General features: G+C 40.4%; 2 protein-coding genes across 2 annotated transcripts in view; both read right to left on the bottom strand.

The window, feature by feature from the left end:
* Positions 1-11,029, bottom strand: part of LOC130043950 (zinc finger protein 569-like) — a 34,328-nt gene extending 23,299 nt beyond the window's left edge. The window contains 2 exon segments of the mRNA XM_056136474.1: positions 4,721-4,778; positions 10,888-11,029. Of these exon segments, the coding sequence (XP_055992449.1) occupies positions 4,721-4,735 (15 nt within the window). The 5' untranslated portion in view covers positions 4,736-4,778; positions 10,888-11,029.
* LOC130043949 (zinc finger protein 420) overlaps positions 1-16,190 on the bottom strand; it is a 91,827-nt gene that overhangs the window by 10,591 nt on the left and 65,046 nt on the right. The window contains exons 5-6 of the mRNA XM_056136472.1: positions 10,888-11,056; positions 4,721-4,778 (exon numbers count right to left, since the gene is read on the bottom strand). The gene's annotated coding sequence lies outside the window, so the exon portion shown is untranslated. The remainder of the gene's footprint in view (positions 1-4,720; positions 4,779-10,887; positions 11,057-16,190) is intronic.

The raw sequence follows: 16,190 nt of genomic DNA, 5'->3' as shown, positions 1-16,190 counted from the left end.
AGACAAGGACTTAATGACTGCATAATGAGATATAATAATTTTCACAAATTACATTTTACTATTTTTTTATAATTCAATTGTTTTTTATAATTCCATTAGCCATTTAATAGTTATAACAAGCAATTAAATATTTTTGTGTCTGCTAAGAGGAAGGCCTAGGGGGTGGTTGGGAAAATGGGAACAATGAATGAGGGAAGGCCACCCAGCTGGTAGCATCGATGTTGGATTTGCCAATTGTTTTGGGGCCATATCTGGTGAAACTCAGATGTTATTTCTGACTCTGCACTTAACAATCTGCACTGAATATTCATAACAACTCTACTTAGAAAAACCTTATAAACCATGGTGTTTAAATAAAGTAATTTTTCTGAAAAAGCAGTAAAATACATTCCCAGATAAGTAAAAACATATCATATAACAAATAATAAAGTTGTTCAAACTGAAACAATCTGACAGAAATATTAATTCAAATCCTCATTGAAATCAAAACCTCAAATCAAATACTAACCAGAATTCAGAATAACGTGAAAAAACTTAATTTAATTTTATTTTCCTATACTCTGTTCATGAAGTATTTGCAAATTAAAACTTAATATGGAAAAAAACAAAAAATTATGTGATATTTTTTCTCTAAGACTTAAGTAGCCTCGGTTCCAAAGTAGCATGAGTACTGAGAAGAAAGTGATAGAACCCTTGGAGAGCAAAGTGAAACCAGGGGCTGTGTGGTATATTACAGTCAGTAACTCTGAAAACCATGACAGGGACTCAGAGGGGAAACATAAGCAAACGGATCCAAAGGAAATCAGTAAAAATGAAGAGCTGTTTGGAAACCATGATTGAGCTGGGATATGTACAATAAACAGCTTCTTAATGTTCGGGGGGGAAAAAGGAGACATCCCTGTTGTTTGAGTTGCAGTACTGTTTTTGGTTTGTTTTGGTAGTTCTAGGGATCAAACCCAGAAGCTCACGCAAGGAAGGCAAGCAGTCTTCCACTGAGCCAAAATCCGGCCCCAAATTTGCTAATTCTTTTGGGACCACATCTGGTGAAACTCAAATGTTATTTCTGACTCTGCACTTAGTAATCACTCCTGGTACTGTTTAGGGGACCTAATGGGATGCCAGAGACCAAAACCTGGACAGCTGCATGCAAGGCAAGCACCATACCTGCTATACAATTACTCTGGCCCACTATTTTGTTAGTTCGATTGTTGTGTAGAGTTCTGTCACATTAAAATACTACATAGAACATACCTGTTTCTATCTTCATCCATTCTCTTTCTAGTGCTGGACTATTTTAATATATATTCATTTCATCCTTGATCAAAGTAGACTGTAAGAAAATTTGGTTTATCAACTACAAGAAACTAAGCACTAATGAATTCAATGACCTACATTGCAATAGAAAGCTTAAACTTGCTAAGAAAAATGTTCAAGGGGGTATGGTGCTGCCAGCAGGTCAATCTGTACCTGTGCAGCGAGTGCATCAGCAGCCTGATGGCGCCTTCAGACTTCCAGGTACCTCAAAATTGCTGCTGTGCCTTTGGCCAGAACCCAAAAACTTGGGGCAAAGTATACCAAGAAAGTAAACGACCAAAAGTTAGGTATGTGGGAGACACACCCACAAACCACTTCAGCTCAGCTATACAATTGCAGGCATGGCTTAGATCTATGGTTCCTGATCGAACTGCTTAATGGCCATTATCCCAGAGACTCAGAAACAAATCTTGAAACTCAATGACTTTTGTTAGAAATGCGTCCAGTCCCTGCAGTAGGTTACAAGCGTCTGGCCACCCTAGGTGGGAATAGGTTTTGTGCTTTGGCCTGTTCCCCCTGGCGGCCCAGTAGCTGTCATCCTCCAGAGGCCACTGAACAGTCACATTTGGGCCTGCATTGACGAGACACGTGGGGCTTCATGGGATGGGGGTGGAGCCGGCCCTTTCCTCCCCGTCCCAACGAGACCCCGAGTTGCCACCCATGAATTGCCTTTCTGGCTCCTGATCAAGCTGCTTAACAGCCATGATCCCAGAGACTCAGAAACAAATATCGGAACTCATTGACTTTTAAATGATCCGGACTGTGCATTAGGTTACTGTCTCCAGGCCACCCTAAGGGAGAAAGGGTATTGTCCCACTGCTGGTTCCCCCTTGGCGGCTTAGTGGCTGCCATCTGCCAGAGTCCATTGGACAGTCAGGTTTGGGCCCGCAGTGACGAGACATGTGGGGCCTCACCAGATGGTGGGTGGAGCCGGCCCTTTCCTCCCCATCCCAATGAGACCCCGAGTCACTGCCCATGAACGTCCTCTCTGGCTCCTGATCAAGCGTTTAATGGCCATGATCTCAGAGACTCAGAAACAAATCTTGAAACCCAGTGGCTTTTGGCAGAAATGTATCTGGTCCCTGCAGTAGGTTACCGGCGCTTGGCCAACCCAGGTGGGAATAGGTTTCGTGTCTTGGCCTGGCAGCCCGGTGGCTCCCATCCTCCAGAGACCACTGGACAATCAGGTTTGGGCCTGCAATGATGAGACACACAAGGCTCATGGAATGGGGGTGGAGCCAGCCCTTTCCTCTCCACCCCAATGAGACCCCGAGTCACTGCCCATGAACGGCCTCTGTGGCTCCTGATCAAGCTGCTTAACAGCCATAATCCCAGAGACTCAGAATCAAATCTCGGAACCCAGCAGGTTTTGGCAGAAATCCCTCCAGATTTAAGTGTTAAAATTTCGGAATTTCAAAATTGTGTGGCCACTATTGCAGGCACGCAACATCATATGTTATTCATAACCAGCAATAGAAAACAAATTGTCTACTGTTTCCTTTTCCGCAGATCTGAGTTTCGGGATAAAATCCCAAATAATAATGATGGGTCTGGTGTCAAATTATTGAATGTAATCAAAATAGAGAGTAATGTGTAAATCATCTGCCGCACAGGTAGGGGGAGGGTGGGGGGTGGGAGTATACTGGGGTTTTTGGTGGTGGAGAATGGGCACTGGGTATTTCATTATATGACTGAGACTTAAACCCGAAAGCTTTGTAACTGCTCTCATGGTGATTCAATAAATAAAATTATAAAAAAAGAAAAAAATGTTCACTATGACTTTTATGACTTTTATGTACAATGCAAATTATGTAACAAATTTATGCTCAGGTTTTCTTGTATTAAAAAAATTCAAATTTAAGACTCACCTTTAATCTCTGAATTAACACACAGCTGTATCATATTTTAGTTTTATTGTTAATCTTCCAACTCTGTTTAAAAAACATGTTTTACAACCACCAATATTGAAGAGGATGTAAGGAAAAAGGAACCCTCATTCACTGCTGCTGGGAATTTGACTGGTCCAGCCTTTTTGGAAGACAATATGGACACTGCTCAAAAAATTAGGAAGTGAGCTTCCATATGACCCAGCAATTCCATTCCTGAGAATATACTCCAAGGGCCCAAAAGTACAATCAGAAAAGAATTCTGCACTCCTATGTTCGCTGCAGCATCATATACTTAATCACTTAGCTTCCCGTTAGTCGTCGATTTGCTCGAGCGGGCGCCAGTAACGTCTCCATTTGTCCCTGTCGCAGCATCTTGCCTCTCGGAGCCCCCGCCCCTTGCTTCTCGGCGCCCCCTCGATGCTCTTAGCTGAGTGTCCCACGGGGCCTGAAGCATTTACGTTGAAAAAATTAGAGTGTTCAAAGCAGGCCTGAGCTGCCTGGATACCGCAGCTAGGAATAATGGAACAGGACCGCTGTTCTATTTTGTTGGTTTTCGGAACTGAGGCCATGATTAAGAGGGACGGCCGGGGACATTCGTATTGTGCCGCTAGAGGTGAAATTTTTGGACCGGTGCAAGACGGACCAGAGCGAAAGCATTTGCCAAGAATGTTTTCATTAATCAAGAACGAAAGTCGGAGGTTCGAAGATGATCAGCATCATATACAATAGCCAGAATATGGAAACAACACAAATGCCCATGCATATATGACTGAGTAAAGAAACTATGGTACAAAGGACTACTATACAGTCTGAGGAAAAGATAAACTCATGCAATTTGCTGCAATGTGGATGGATCTGGAGAGTATCAAGTTGAGTGAAATGCGCCAGAGGGAGAGGAGCAGACTCAGAATGATCTCTCGCATATGTGGGGTATATAAAGACACTTTGTAGGGGAATACCAAATACCTAATGGCAATAGAAATGATAAGCAGCAAACTAGGAAACTAGTCTTTAATACGAAGCTTGATACTGGGGCAGGAATGAGGGGAATAAGTTAGGGAAGGGAACACTAGGACAATGGGAAGGGAAAAGAAAAGGGTGAGAGGAAAACTGGGGATATTGGTAGAGGGATTGTTGCTGGAACAATATATGCCTGAAATGCAATCATAAATATCTTCGTAACTTTGTAATTCATGGTGATTCAATTAAAAAATTAGAATAAAAAAAACTTAAAAAAATGTTTTAGGTCTCTGAAGGATTTTCAATATGCTATATAGATTACTGTAATTCCCTGAAGCTGTGCAGTAGAGTAGGTCAAGGAACAAATATGCTATTTAAAATTTATCTAGAACTGCTTGTCTTGCACACAGCCGACCTGGGTTCATCCCATATGGTTCCCTGAGCCCCACCAGGAGTAATTCCTGTCCACAGATCCAGGAGTAACCCCCTAAGCATTGCCAGATGTGACCCAAAAACCAGAAAGTAATTTTTTAAAAATTAAATTAAATTAAATTTACCTGGGACTTAGTCATTTCCTCTTCCTTCTGGGAATGCACAGGACCTGTGAAGGTAAAGCTGGGGAAAAGAATAAAACCATTAGACAGATTTCCTTTGTGGGTTCAGAAACCTTTGCCTACAAAGTAAAGATCGCCCTGTAACAAAATTTAGGAGGATCAATCAGAAAGGCCAATAATATTCATTCCAGAGATAGGTATAAGGATAACTTGTATGATCATGTGAGCTTCATTTGATAGATAAACTGTGAACCTTATGTGGAATTCCTTATGAGAGTGTGTAAAATAAAATTTTTATTGAGAGAAATATGAAAGAGAGGAGAAAAAAAATGGGGGAAAAGAAGAGATAAAGTGTGTATGTCTGTGTGTGTCTGATGGGGGGGGGGGGTGTTGACTAGGAGAGAACACAGGCTTCTCCTAATGGAGAAAAAAAGCATACAGTACATGTCAGACGAGATTAGGGTAAATCTCCAGATAAAGTCCCATTTAATAAAAGAAAGAAAGTAACTGAGCATCTCAGGTTGAGATATGGGTAAACCTCAAGACAGAGAATGCATCCCATATGGTATCCTTTACATGTAAATTCCTTTGATCAAGCTGCTTTCAGGATTCTATCTTTGGCTTTTGTCAATTTTATTACAATGTGTTGTAGAGTTCTTCTACTCAAGTTTACCCTGTTTGGAATTCTCTGATCTGTGGTGTGAATCAAACCTTAGATTGGGGAAGTTCTCAGCTATAAATTCTTTGACCAATAGTTTATCTTCTCTTCTTCCCTTAGGGACTCCTATAATTTGGATATTGTTCCAGCAAAAGGATCAAATTCATACAGAAGGCCATTCAACTCTGCTCTATAGCCAGTTGGACAGAAGCTCAGTGTTTAAATCTGGACTGTGACTGTTGTCTGAAATGAGGGTGGGGAGCAGTGTTAATATGATTTTATATGCAAGCAATATCTACATTGAGTTGAACTGTTAAGACATCTACCTGGTGTCAGAATTGTTTTGTGGGTGAAAAATCAAACCCAACAATGACAACAAAAGGAAATATATTTTAAGTGGTGACCAGAATCTTAAAATACTAGAGAAATTAAAAACTAAGCAAAAATATTTGGAGAAATACTTTAAAAATAGAATTTTAGACTAGATGACTCCATTCATAACAAATGTCATTTCCTCTTTTTTGCAAAGAGCTTAACGTGAAGTAAACTGATCTATTTAATTTATAATGAGTATATAACTTCCTCCTAAAAAGAACTCTCATACAGTTAACTCTCGAAGAGTTAACGTTCATACCTAACAACTTGGCCATTATCACCATTATCATCATCTGCTTTCCTAAACTCAAATTTTGTCAATAAACAAAGCCAAATCTCTGAGTGTTTAAGCCATATTTCCCAGAAAAATTCTCTAGATAACTGGAGTTAACTTACACATTGGGAAATTGGCTCCACAGTGGGGAAAAGCATATTTTCCCCACTACCTTCTAGTGTTCTACTGCCACGTATTCTCAGATTCCAGATCATTTCACACTACTTGCAAGTATGTGTTTAAAGGGTAGAATGGACCATATATGACAACACGGTTTAAAACAACAACAAAAGGGGCTGGAGCAGTAGCACAACGGGTAGGGCATTTGCCTTGCACGCGGTCAAACCAGGTTCGAATCCCAGCATCCCATATAGTCCCCTGAGCACTGCCAGGAGTAATTCCTGAGGGCAGAGCCAGGAGTAACCCCTGAGCATCGCCGGGTGTGACCCCCCCAAAAAATAATTAAAAAAATAAAAAACAAAAAATCCCACAGCATTTGCTCCCTTAAAAGTAACAGCCTATCATTTTTCCCTACCCAGAAATTATCTCCTGATTGATAATCAGCTCCACTTTCTACTTGTTCACTATCTTTTCTGTCCTTAAAAGTGCCATATTAGGGGGCTGGAGTGATAGCACAGCGGGTAGAGTGTTTGCCTTGCACGCGGCTAACCTGGGTTTGATTCCCAGCATCCCATATGATCTCCCGAGCACCGTCAGGAGTAATTCCTGAGTGCAAGAGCAAGGAGTAACCCTTGTGCATCGCTGGGTATGACCCTAGAAGCAAAAAAAAAAAAAAAAAAAAGAAGTCAAATTAGGGGGTCAGCGCAATAGTACAGCAGGCAGTGCACTTGACTTGTACACAGTCAACTATATTCTTTGATTTGTTTTTGGGCCACATCTGGATTTGCTTTAGGGCTTGCTCCTGGCCTTGTGCTTAGGGATCATTCCTGGTGGGCTCAGGAGACCATGTGGAGTGTCAGGGATTAAATCTGGGCCAGCCACATATAGGCCAATGCCCTACCCACTGTACTATCTCTCTATTCCCTAGTTATTTTAAGCACAATACTGAGTTTGTACCTATAGGGTTGTGCCTTAAGGACCAAATTATAAAGAAATACTAAAATTTTAGCAGTAAGAATATTTTAAGTTTTGCTAATATTGCTCTGTAACTATTTTATTTATATAAACATATAAATCCATAAACAAAAGACAAAAATGACATTGTGCTATAATAATAATTTCTTAACATTGGAGATGGCAGTATGAGCACAGGAAATGTGTTCTGTTAAGATGGAATTACCTTAGAATAGGTATGTTCAATAAAAAATTTGTAAGCTCTAATCACAGAATTGAGGTTCCCAACAGTGGTAGGGAGTAGATAGGCTGAAAGTAGACTGTGGTAGAGTGTTATTGGTACTTTGGTGATGAGAACTATGTGGTAACACTGCATACCTAAAATACAGAAACATTTGCACTCGCCTGAACCATTACTATCACAATAAAAACAAATTTAAAAAAGAATATATTTTTTACTACATTAAAGAAACATTAAAAACATGTGTAATCAAAAAAGACTTTTAATTTCATTTAAATATATTTTTTACTACATTAAAGAAACATTAAAAACATGTGTAATCAAAAAAGACTTTTAATTTCATTTAAATAAAATGTCTGAGAGCTAGAGGTACGGCTCAGCATTTGAGTTTTGCATATGTGAGGACCCGAGTTAAATCCATAAAACTAATAACTATAACATATTGACAATTTGTTATAGTACATATCTGGAGCAGGTGAATTTATAGACAGAAAACAGATTAGTGGTTGACTAAACTGGGGTAAAATGAGATATATGTAATTAACTGGTAATGCGTATAGTATTTCTTTTAAGGAGAACAAAAAGGTTCTAAAATTACTTCATTGTGATGGCTGAGCAACCCTGTATAAGTGGGTAAGAGGTACAGCATGTGATAATCAAGCTGTTTGAAAAATTAAATGAATATATTTTCTAATTGTGCTCACCAAAAAAGAAAAAAAAATACCTGGATATAGGGGGAGGAGAGAAGATTCAGAGAAAGAGCTGAAGTGAATGTTTTCCATACAGGAGGCCTGGATTCATGCGCCAATAACTGTCTACAAAGACAGTAGCCACAGAGTGTGGCAGATTCCTTCCACCCAACCCAGCAAAAAAAAAAAAAAGATCATGCCAATAGCAATAAGCACTACTTACATCCAACTAGAACAGCTAATATCCATATTTTCTAAAACTGCTATGGTTGTAAGGAGAGATATTCTATTTTGGAACCATCTTGCATTGGAAAGAAAACATCTACTTCTACCTTTCCATCTTACTTCTCAAGTATTTCAACCCAAGAATCTTTCAACTCCATCAGGTACTTCCATTTCTTTATTCAACCAATTTTTCACAGTTGCTCTTATCCTTCTTCCTATTCTCGCTTCTCTACTTAGCTAGACAAAAATTCAGGGTCAACCAATATAATTAATTCCTGCTATCTTATATTCCCTATCTCTTACATTATTCTTATTTCATGAAACCACTTTATTTAAATCTAACTTACCCTGCCTTGTCTGATGCTGTGGCAGGAGAAAAATCAAATAACCAAGTATATGAGGCTTACTTTAAATTAACAAATACTAACATCAAGAGGTTTTCAAAGCTGCCTATATATCTATACTTCTTTAATCTATTCTCTATATCAAAGGTTTTGTACTAAGGAATTTATTATTTGTCTCCTCTTTCCTCAAGGGGGGAGGGCTGGAGCGATAGCACAGCGGGTAGGGCGTTCGCCTTACAAGTGGCCAACATGGCCGACCCAAGTTCGATTCCTCCGCCCCTCTCGGAGAGCCCGGCAAGCTACCGAGAGTATTCGATATGCCAGACACAGTAACAACAAAGTCTCCAATGGAGACGTTACTGGGCCCGCTCGAGCAAATCGACGATCAACGGGAGGGCCTTTACCTTTCCTCAAAATTGTAATATTTGTGTTCTATATGTAGATACATAAGTAGATGAATCTATATAAAATGGAGGGAGGTCTTCTATTGGGGCCAAACCCAGTGGTATTCAGGGTCTTACTCTCATTGAACACAGGTCTCCCACATGGAACGCGTACACTCTGTCCTTACATTGTATCTCCCATTCCTCTTCTTACTATTTAAGAACATGTCTATAAGGGCCCGCTTGAGCAAATCGATGAACAATGGGAGGAGAGTGACAGTGACAGTGACTCTTATCCTTATATCAAGTTTCTTTATGGAATCATTTCAATCAGTATGTAGTAGTTATTAAGTACATCAATTCTGTTCACTACTTCATTTAAATTTTTTTCCCATTTTATTCTTTACATACAGAAAAAAACAAAAAACTATAGCTAGTTTATTTATTTTTTTTACAGTGCACTGCTTTATTTATTTGTTGCACTGTTTTTTATTTATTGTTGAATCACCGTATAGCTAGTCTTTTTAGTTTTAATTCTCCAATTCTCTTTGACCCACACTCCACTGAAACAGTTCTTCAAAATTACTAATTATATTCCTGATGCTAAATTCAAAGGTGATCTCACAGTCCTCATTTAATGGCATATCTGACACTACTTATTAAAATATATTCTTCCCTTGATTTCCAGAATCTGACATTTACCTAGTTTTCCTCTACCCACTTCAAGTAAAGTTCTTTCAGTCTTTGTTGCTGATTTGTACTCCTTTCCCAGACTCTGTAACCCAGAGATATGTCCTCTACTTCTACATTTTTTCTATTTACCCTTACTTATATTTTTGGTCTTGTTTTGTTTTGTTTTGATTTTGGGCTTCACTCTGCGATGCTCAGGGCTTACTTCCGGTTTTGTGCTCAGGGATGCTAAGTTTGGGGGACCATATCAGGTGCCAAGGATTGAACTCAGGTTGGCTGCTTGCAAGGCAAGTGCTCTACCTGATGTACTATCCCTCTGGCTCATATATATTTTTTCTTTTTGGGCCACATCCATCAATGTACAGGGGTTACTCTTGGCTTTGCACTCAGGAATTACTCCTGACAGTGCTTAGGGGACTATATGGGATGCTGGGAATCGAACGCGAGTAGGTCGCATGTAAGGCAAATGCCCTACCCACTGTACTATCACTCCAGCCCCCCTCTGGCCCATATTTATCCTTATTCCTATTCCAGTTACCTTCTTCATTGATTTTATCCAGTTTATCTGCTTTAAATATCACCTATATGCTTACTTATAATTTCTTCTTTTTTTTCCTTTTGGGTCATACCCGGCGATGCACAAGTATCAGTTCCATATTCAAAATTCTGCAAGCTTTTAGTCTCATTCAGAATAAAGGCCAAGGGGCCAGAGTGATAGTACAGTGGGTGGAGAGCTTGCCCTGCGAGCAGCCCAAACCAGGTTCAACGCCTGGTACCCTAAATGGTTCCCTCAACCCTGCGAGGGGTGATCTCTGAGTGCATAGCCAGGATTAAGCCCTGAGCATCACAGGTTTGGCCCTAATATAAAACAAAAGAAAAGAATAAAGGCCAAATCATTAATAAAGCCTGCTCTGTTTTTCTTCTTCGCTTTCACTTACCTTTCTACAGAAGAATAATCTCAGATTATTCTCCCTTTCATTTGATATATTTCAGCCATACCAGCCCCTTCCTTTATAACATTCATTATTCCCCTCCAGGGCCTTTACAACTGTTGTTATAACCTTCCCTCAGTTACATGTATAATTAGTTCCTTTATATCCTTCATATATTAACACCTAAAACATTATTCCAACACATCACTAATTCTACGTTAACTTCCTAATTGCTTTTCCTCTTAGTATTTGTTATTATTAACATGTGTTATGTTGGGTACTTACCTTATTTGTTATCTGGCCCAAAATAGTGTAAGGACCATGATAGCTCGATGTCCCTTGTAAGTTCTAAGTTCTATCTAGAGCATCTAGAATTGTTCCTTTCATATAGACAAGAAAGCATTCAGCAGACAGAGGGAGGATGAGTAAGTGAATCCTTAATATATGAAGAATCCTGGGGGGGAAAAAGGAAAATAGAAAAACACTTTTGACAACAGGAAGTCCACAAAAAAAGGTTTTCTTATTTTTTGTGATGGACTGCAGGGCCTAAAAAAATGAAATGCAAATGTTCTCTCACTGAGCTACATCTCTGACTCCCAAGATTTTTTAAACATGGGAACTCAACACTTATCAAACCACCTCAAATGAAAATTTAAAAAATTATTTTACATATGAGGTAATTAAACATTACTGATATTAATGATATCAATTCTTTTTCAGGATCTTTGAATGGTATAAATCCTGGGTTGGAAATTAGTATCATTATTATAATAACTGGACAGATTTACAGAATGCTTAATAAGTTCATGCATTTCGATCTATCAGTTTCACTTCAAAGAGGCCTAGATAAAAATTAAAATGTAGGAAATGGCATTGCAACATGTCTCAAATAATTGCAGATAAACACACTATGAGTAATAATTTCAGAACTTTGGAAAGAAGCATATTATAAGAATATGTTAAATGTATGCCATGAAAAACTTTTAAGTGATTTATAATTGCGGATTTATAATTGCTTAAATGGGACGATAACATGTCTTGTTAAAAGACAAATGTAGGTAACTGACCATACACTACGCAGCCGCACAGCTATATATTCATGAATACATGAATATGTATTCTGAGGGAGGAGCACATTTTGACAGCAGCTGGTAGATTTATGAATGATTTTTGTTTCCTCTTAATATTTTCCTGCATTTCATCATTTAAGGCTGGGGATGCGCACAAAGCAACGTCGCTAAATACACAAAAATTCAGTTTAAAGTAAGCAAATATCCAGATTAAGACTTAGGGCTATTGATGCAGCAACATAAAAAATTGCCAATGTCCCTATCCCCAGAGAGCCCCGGTAGGTTTCGCAATCTCCACACACAATGGTCCTCTCTGCCTTCCATCCTCGGAGCTTCTCCCTCACTCCCGATTCCACACTCGCGTTCACACGGAACCAAGAACGGAAGACCGCAATCCCCCCAAATCCACGTCCACACGCGACCCCCACCACCACACCCGACCATAAATGTGTGCCGAAGACAGACACAACGCGCCTCCCGCTCCAGCGAACTCGGCCTCAGGGAGTCGCCGGCCACGACGTGCCTGGCTGGGCCCGGCATCCTCCAACCCGCACGGGGACCGGGTCCGCAGGCCCCGACTCGCGCCCCTCACAAAGAGGCCGGTGCTCGGTCCCGGCTCGCCGGCGACTCACCCCGAGCCCGCGAACACAGGTCCCAATTCCACACCTCAGCGCCGCCCCCGTGGCACGGCTGAGCGCCGGATGAAAGGAGGCGCCGCTCGGGTCAGCTCAGGCTGTGGGCCAGCGCGGGTGAGCCTCCCTCGGTCCGTTAGACGCGGGACAACACTTCCCAGAGGCCCCTGCGAGGCGCCTCGGACGCGGGGGGGCGGGGCGGCCCTTGTGGGCGTGGCCTGGCCGTTTGCCCACAGTGGGACTAACAGCTGGGTGTCACGACGCGTATCCTTTTCCACGGTGACTGTCGAGCGTTTCCTTCGGGGCCACCTCCCTTGAGGACGGCGTTCGGGGCTCGGGAGCGCAATTTGGTTCTGAGAAGAATTTTTCCAAAGCCGTTGGTTTTAGCCTTGCCCCAGACTACATTTCCCAGACGCCTTCGCGGCCCCAAATCTGTTCCCAGCGGAAAGTCTTTCCCTTTGATCTGTTCACTGCATCTTTATGATTCTTGGGGTTATGCTGCCTAGTCCGTGAAGCAAGTTCAGCTCTGTCCGTTTAGTTTCTTCTTTTCTGACCTTCACCCGGGACTGGATTTTAGCCGGGTGAAGGTGAGCTAAGTTTCGTATTCCTGGAACTGTCGGAAAAAAGGCGCGGGGGGCGGGGGGCGGAGGGCGGAGGGCGGGGGGCGGGGGTAGGTGGCGCTGTGTGAGATTTCAGCTGTGGAATTTGGGGTAGGAAATGTGTGGGGCTGAAAGAATCCGAGGTCCAGTGACACTCCGGGTCGTGCGATTACATAATCGCATTGTCGGAAAGTATAGTCTTGCGACCGTTTTCTAACTGTGTTATTTTCTCAGCCATGTGTGTTTGTCCCAGCTATTTGTGTACTTCTGGTTTCTGACTGGTGATCCCTGTTTCAATCTTGAAACTTACTAGGTTAAGTTCATGTCAGTTGTAAAATAGGATATTAAATAGGAAAAAATAAACGAGATTTGTCTGTTACTGAAATACCCATGCTTTCACCACCACACACTGTTGTTTCCACATTTGATGTGTTGTATGAATAAATGTGATACTGTATAGAAGGTACTGTTGAAGATGAAAACATGGAACCGTTAAATGGAAGTTAATGTCAAGAAGTCAAAGAAACTCTACCATCTGCAATGAAAATAAATAGGAATCAGGAACAAAATCCAAGACTAACCAGAAGATTGAAAAGATCTTTTTTTTTTTTCTTTTTTGGGTCACATCCGGCAATGATCAGAGATCACTCTTGGCTCTGCACTCAAGAATTACTCCTGGTGGTGCTCGGTGTGGACCATATGGGATTCCTGGGACTGAACCCAGGTGGGCAGCGTGCAAGGCTAATGCCCTTCCCACTGTCCTATTGCTCTGGCCCTAGACTAATTTTTATCTCCCTCTATTTCATTTGGTTTTCACTTTAAATTCAGAGGAACTGAATGACTGACAATGAAAATTAAAGACTGCAATTTTTCATGAGCGTGAAATAAATATATCCATGCAAACACTAGCTAAGGCTTTGGTGGCATTTAGTGTTGGCCCACAGTTTTTCAAAAAAAAAAAGCTGCAGTCTTCAGCATACTAATTTTTGGGAATTTGTAGTCCTGGAAGGTATTTTGTCTTTCAGCTCATAAGATTACCATGAAAGTATTTAAAGTCAAAAGGAGTATACTATTTCTAGGCTACATAGAAGACTCTGTCACAATGCTCCTTTCTAGATAATGGACTCAGCCTGAAAGCTGTGAATCACTGGGAAGAGACAAGAGTATCCCAACAAGGCATAGAATAGATCATCCAATTGAGTTTTTAATACTTGTTTCAGATATCTTAGCAGTAGAATTTTTGCCTTTATTTTTAGTACAAATTTTAAAGAGATGAGAAACAGTTGGATGTTTAGTATCCCTAATTTTGGTGGGGGATGTTTATAGACGTGTATTTCTCCTTTCACGTGTTAGGATTTTGTTTGTTATTTTTACTCATCTTCATAAATTGTGCACTGAGATGTGATAGCTTCCTGCTATATTGAGTTAACAGGAATTTATGGAATTTGCCCTTCTTGACATTGATCTTGGTCTTAGTAAATCTTATTGTTTTGTTTTGAGTGACATAACCTGTGTGCTCAGAGCTTACTCCTGATTATGTGTGGTGGGATCATTCCTGGCAGGGCTTGGGGGATCATATGGGGTGCTGGAGATCAAAACTTGGTTGGCCACAAGCAAAGAAAGTGCCTTACACACGGTACTCTCTCTCCAGCCCCATTTGACTATCTTGATACTACTATAGATTCATCATTTTTCTCTTGTGCCTAAGTTGCCTTTCCCCCCATTATAATAAGCTTTATGACTTAATTTTTGTGTGTCTTAACAGGTTTTCTTCTTGTCATCTTTGTTGTCACTTTTGTAACATTTCATCCAGTAAGTTAGTAAGATTCTATTGTGAACAATTTGCCAATATGACAGATCAGATCTCATATCATGGGAAGCTAATCAATGAGACACACACCTCCTGCACTGTTGGGAAAGGAAGTTGAAGATAATCAGTTCCAGTAACAATTGGGTGGTGTCTATTAAAAATGGAATTGGATAATTTACTTCAGAATGCTGATGGGACAAGAGAGATAGTACAGTGGCTATAGCGCTTGCCTTGCATACCACTGGCCCAGGTTTAGTCCCTGGCACCACATATGATGCTCCAAGCCCTGTCAGGAATGATCCCTGAGCACAGAGCCAGGAATAAGACCAAAGCATTGCAAACAATTACAAATTAATGTCTCTAACTTTAAAAAAATAAAAACCATTGCAACTAAACCAACTAACATTTAGGAAACTGCAATTTGGTTTTATTATTTCTTGACTACAATTTATTTGTTCTTTCACTTTCTCTTTTCTCATTCCTCTATTTTTTACAGAATATGATTTTTATTAGAAAAGATTTCCCACATAAATGAAATTTTTATTTACAAAGAAAATTATTATACTTCTGCTTTTTTGTCATAAACCATCATAACATATCTCATTCCTTTATTGTAAAAGAAGGAAGCCGTGTTCGTGAAGGAGAGACAGTAATTGTCCATGCCCGACTCAGAATCCCTAGCATCCCTTATGATCTCCTAATAACCACCAGGAGTAATTTCTAACTTGAGAACCAGGAAGTAAGCATTGCTGCGTATAACCCCAAAACAAACAAAAGAAAAGAAAACAGAAAAAAATATAGTATTGATTTTAAATGACAAACGGTATGTTTTCGTTTAATCTCAAATGGAGATGGGATGGGGAAAATATTTTATTTACGTACCCCCTTTCTTCATTAGTGATATGGCATGAGCACAAATTCAGAGGTGCTTAAGGACTTACTTTTGGCTCTGCACTCAGGACTTACTCCTCCTGACAGGATTTAGGGACCATATGCAGTGCAAGGCATCAAACCTATATCAGCCACGTGCAAGGATTTACTATAACTACCAGCAATATGGTCACTCTCACCCCACAATTGTTCTTTTTTTAAAAAAATTACTTTATTTTTGTTTGTTTTGGGGGCACATCCGGTGATGCTCAGTTTTCACTCCTCACTTTTCACTCAGCAGTTACTCCCGGTGGTGCTTGGGGTGCCATATGGGATGCCCAGGATCAAACACAGGTCTGCTATGTGCAAGGCAATCTCCCTATTCACTATGATACTGCTCTGGTCTCTCACTTGTCACTTCCAGAATTTCTTTTTCAGGTGGTGGCTGCTACTTCAGTTCACAGGTAGGAAGGGTACCCTAAGGGCTATCACCAGTTATCCCCCTAACTAAGGCTGAAAGAATTATATATAATTTTCCCTTCATCCTTAAATTCCCTTAGAATTGAAATATTTAAAATAAACTAAAATATATTAAAATTTGTAACTG

The sequence above is a fragment of the Sorex fumeus genome, unplaced genomic scaffold, assembly GCF_029834395.1.
Source record: "Sorex fumeus unplaced genomic scaffold, SorFum_2.1 ptg000122l, whole genome shotgun sequence".
NCBI classification, from domain to species: domain Eukaryota; kingdom Metazoa; phylum Chordata; class Mammalia; order Eulipotyphla; family Soricidae; genus Sorex; species Sorex fumeus.
Note: the sequence above shows the minus strand (reverse complement) of the source record. Positions and strands in the feature narration are given on the sequence as shown.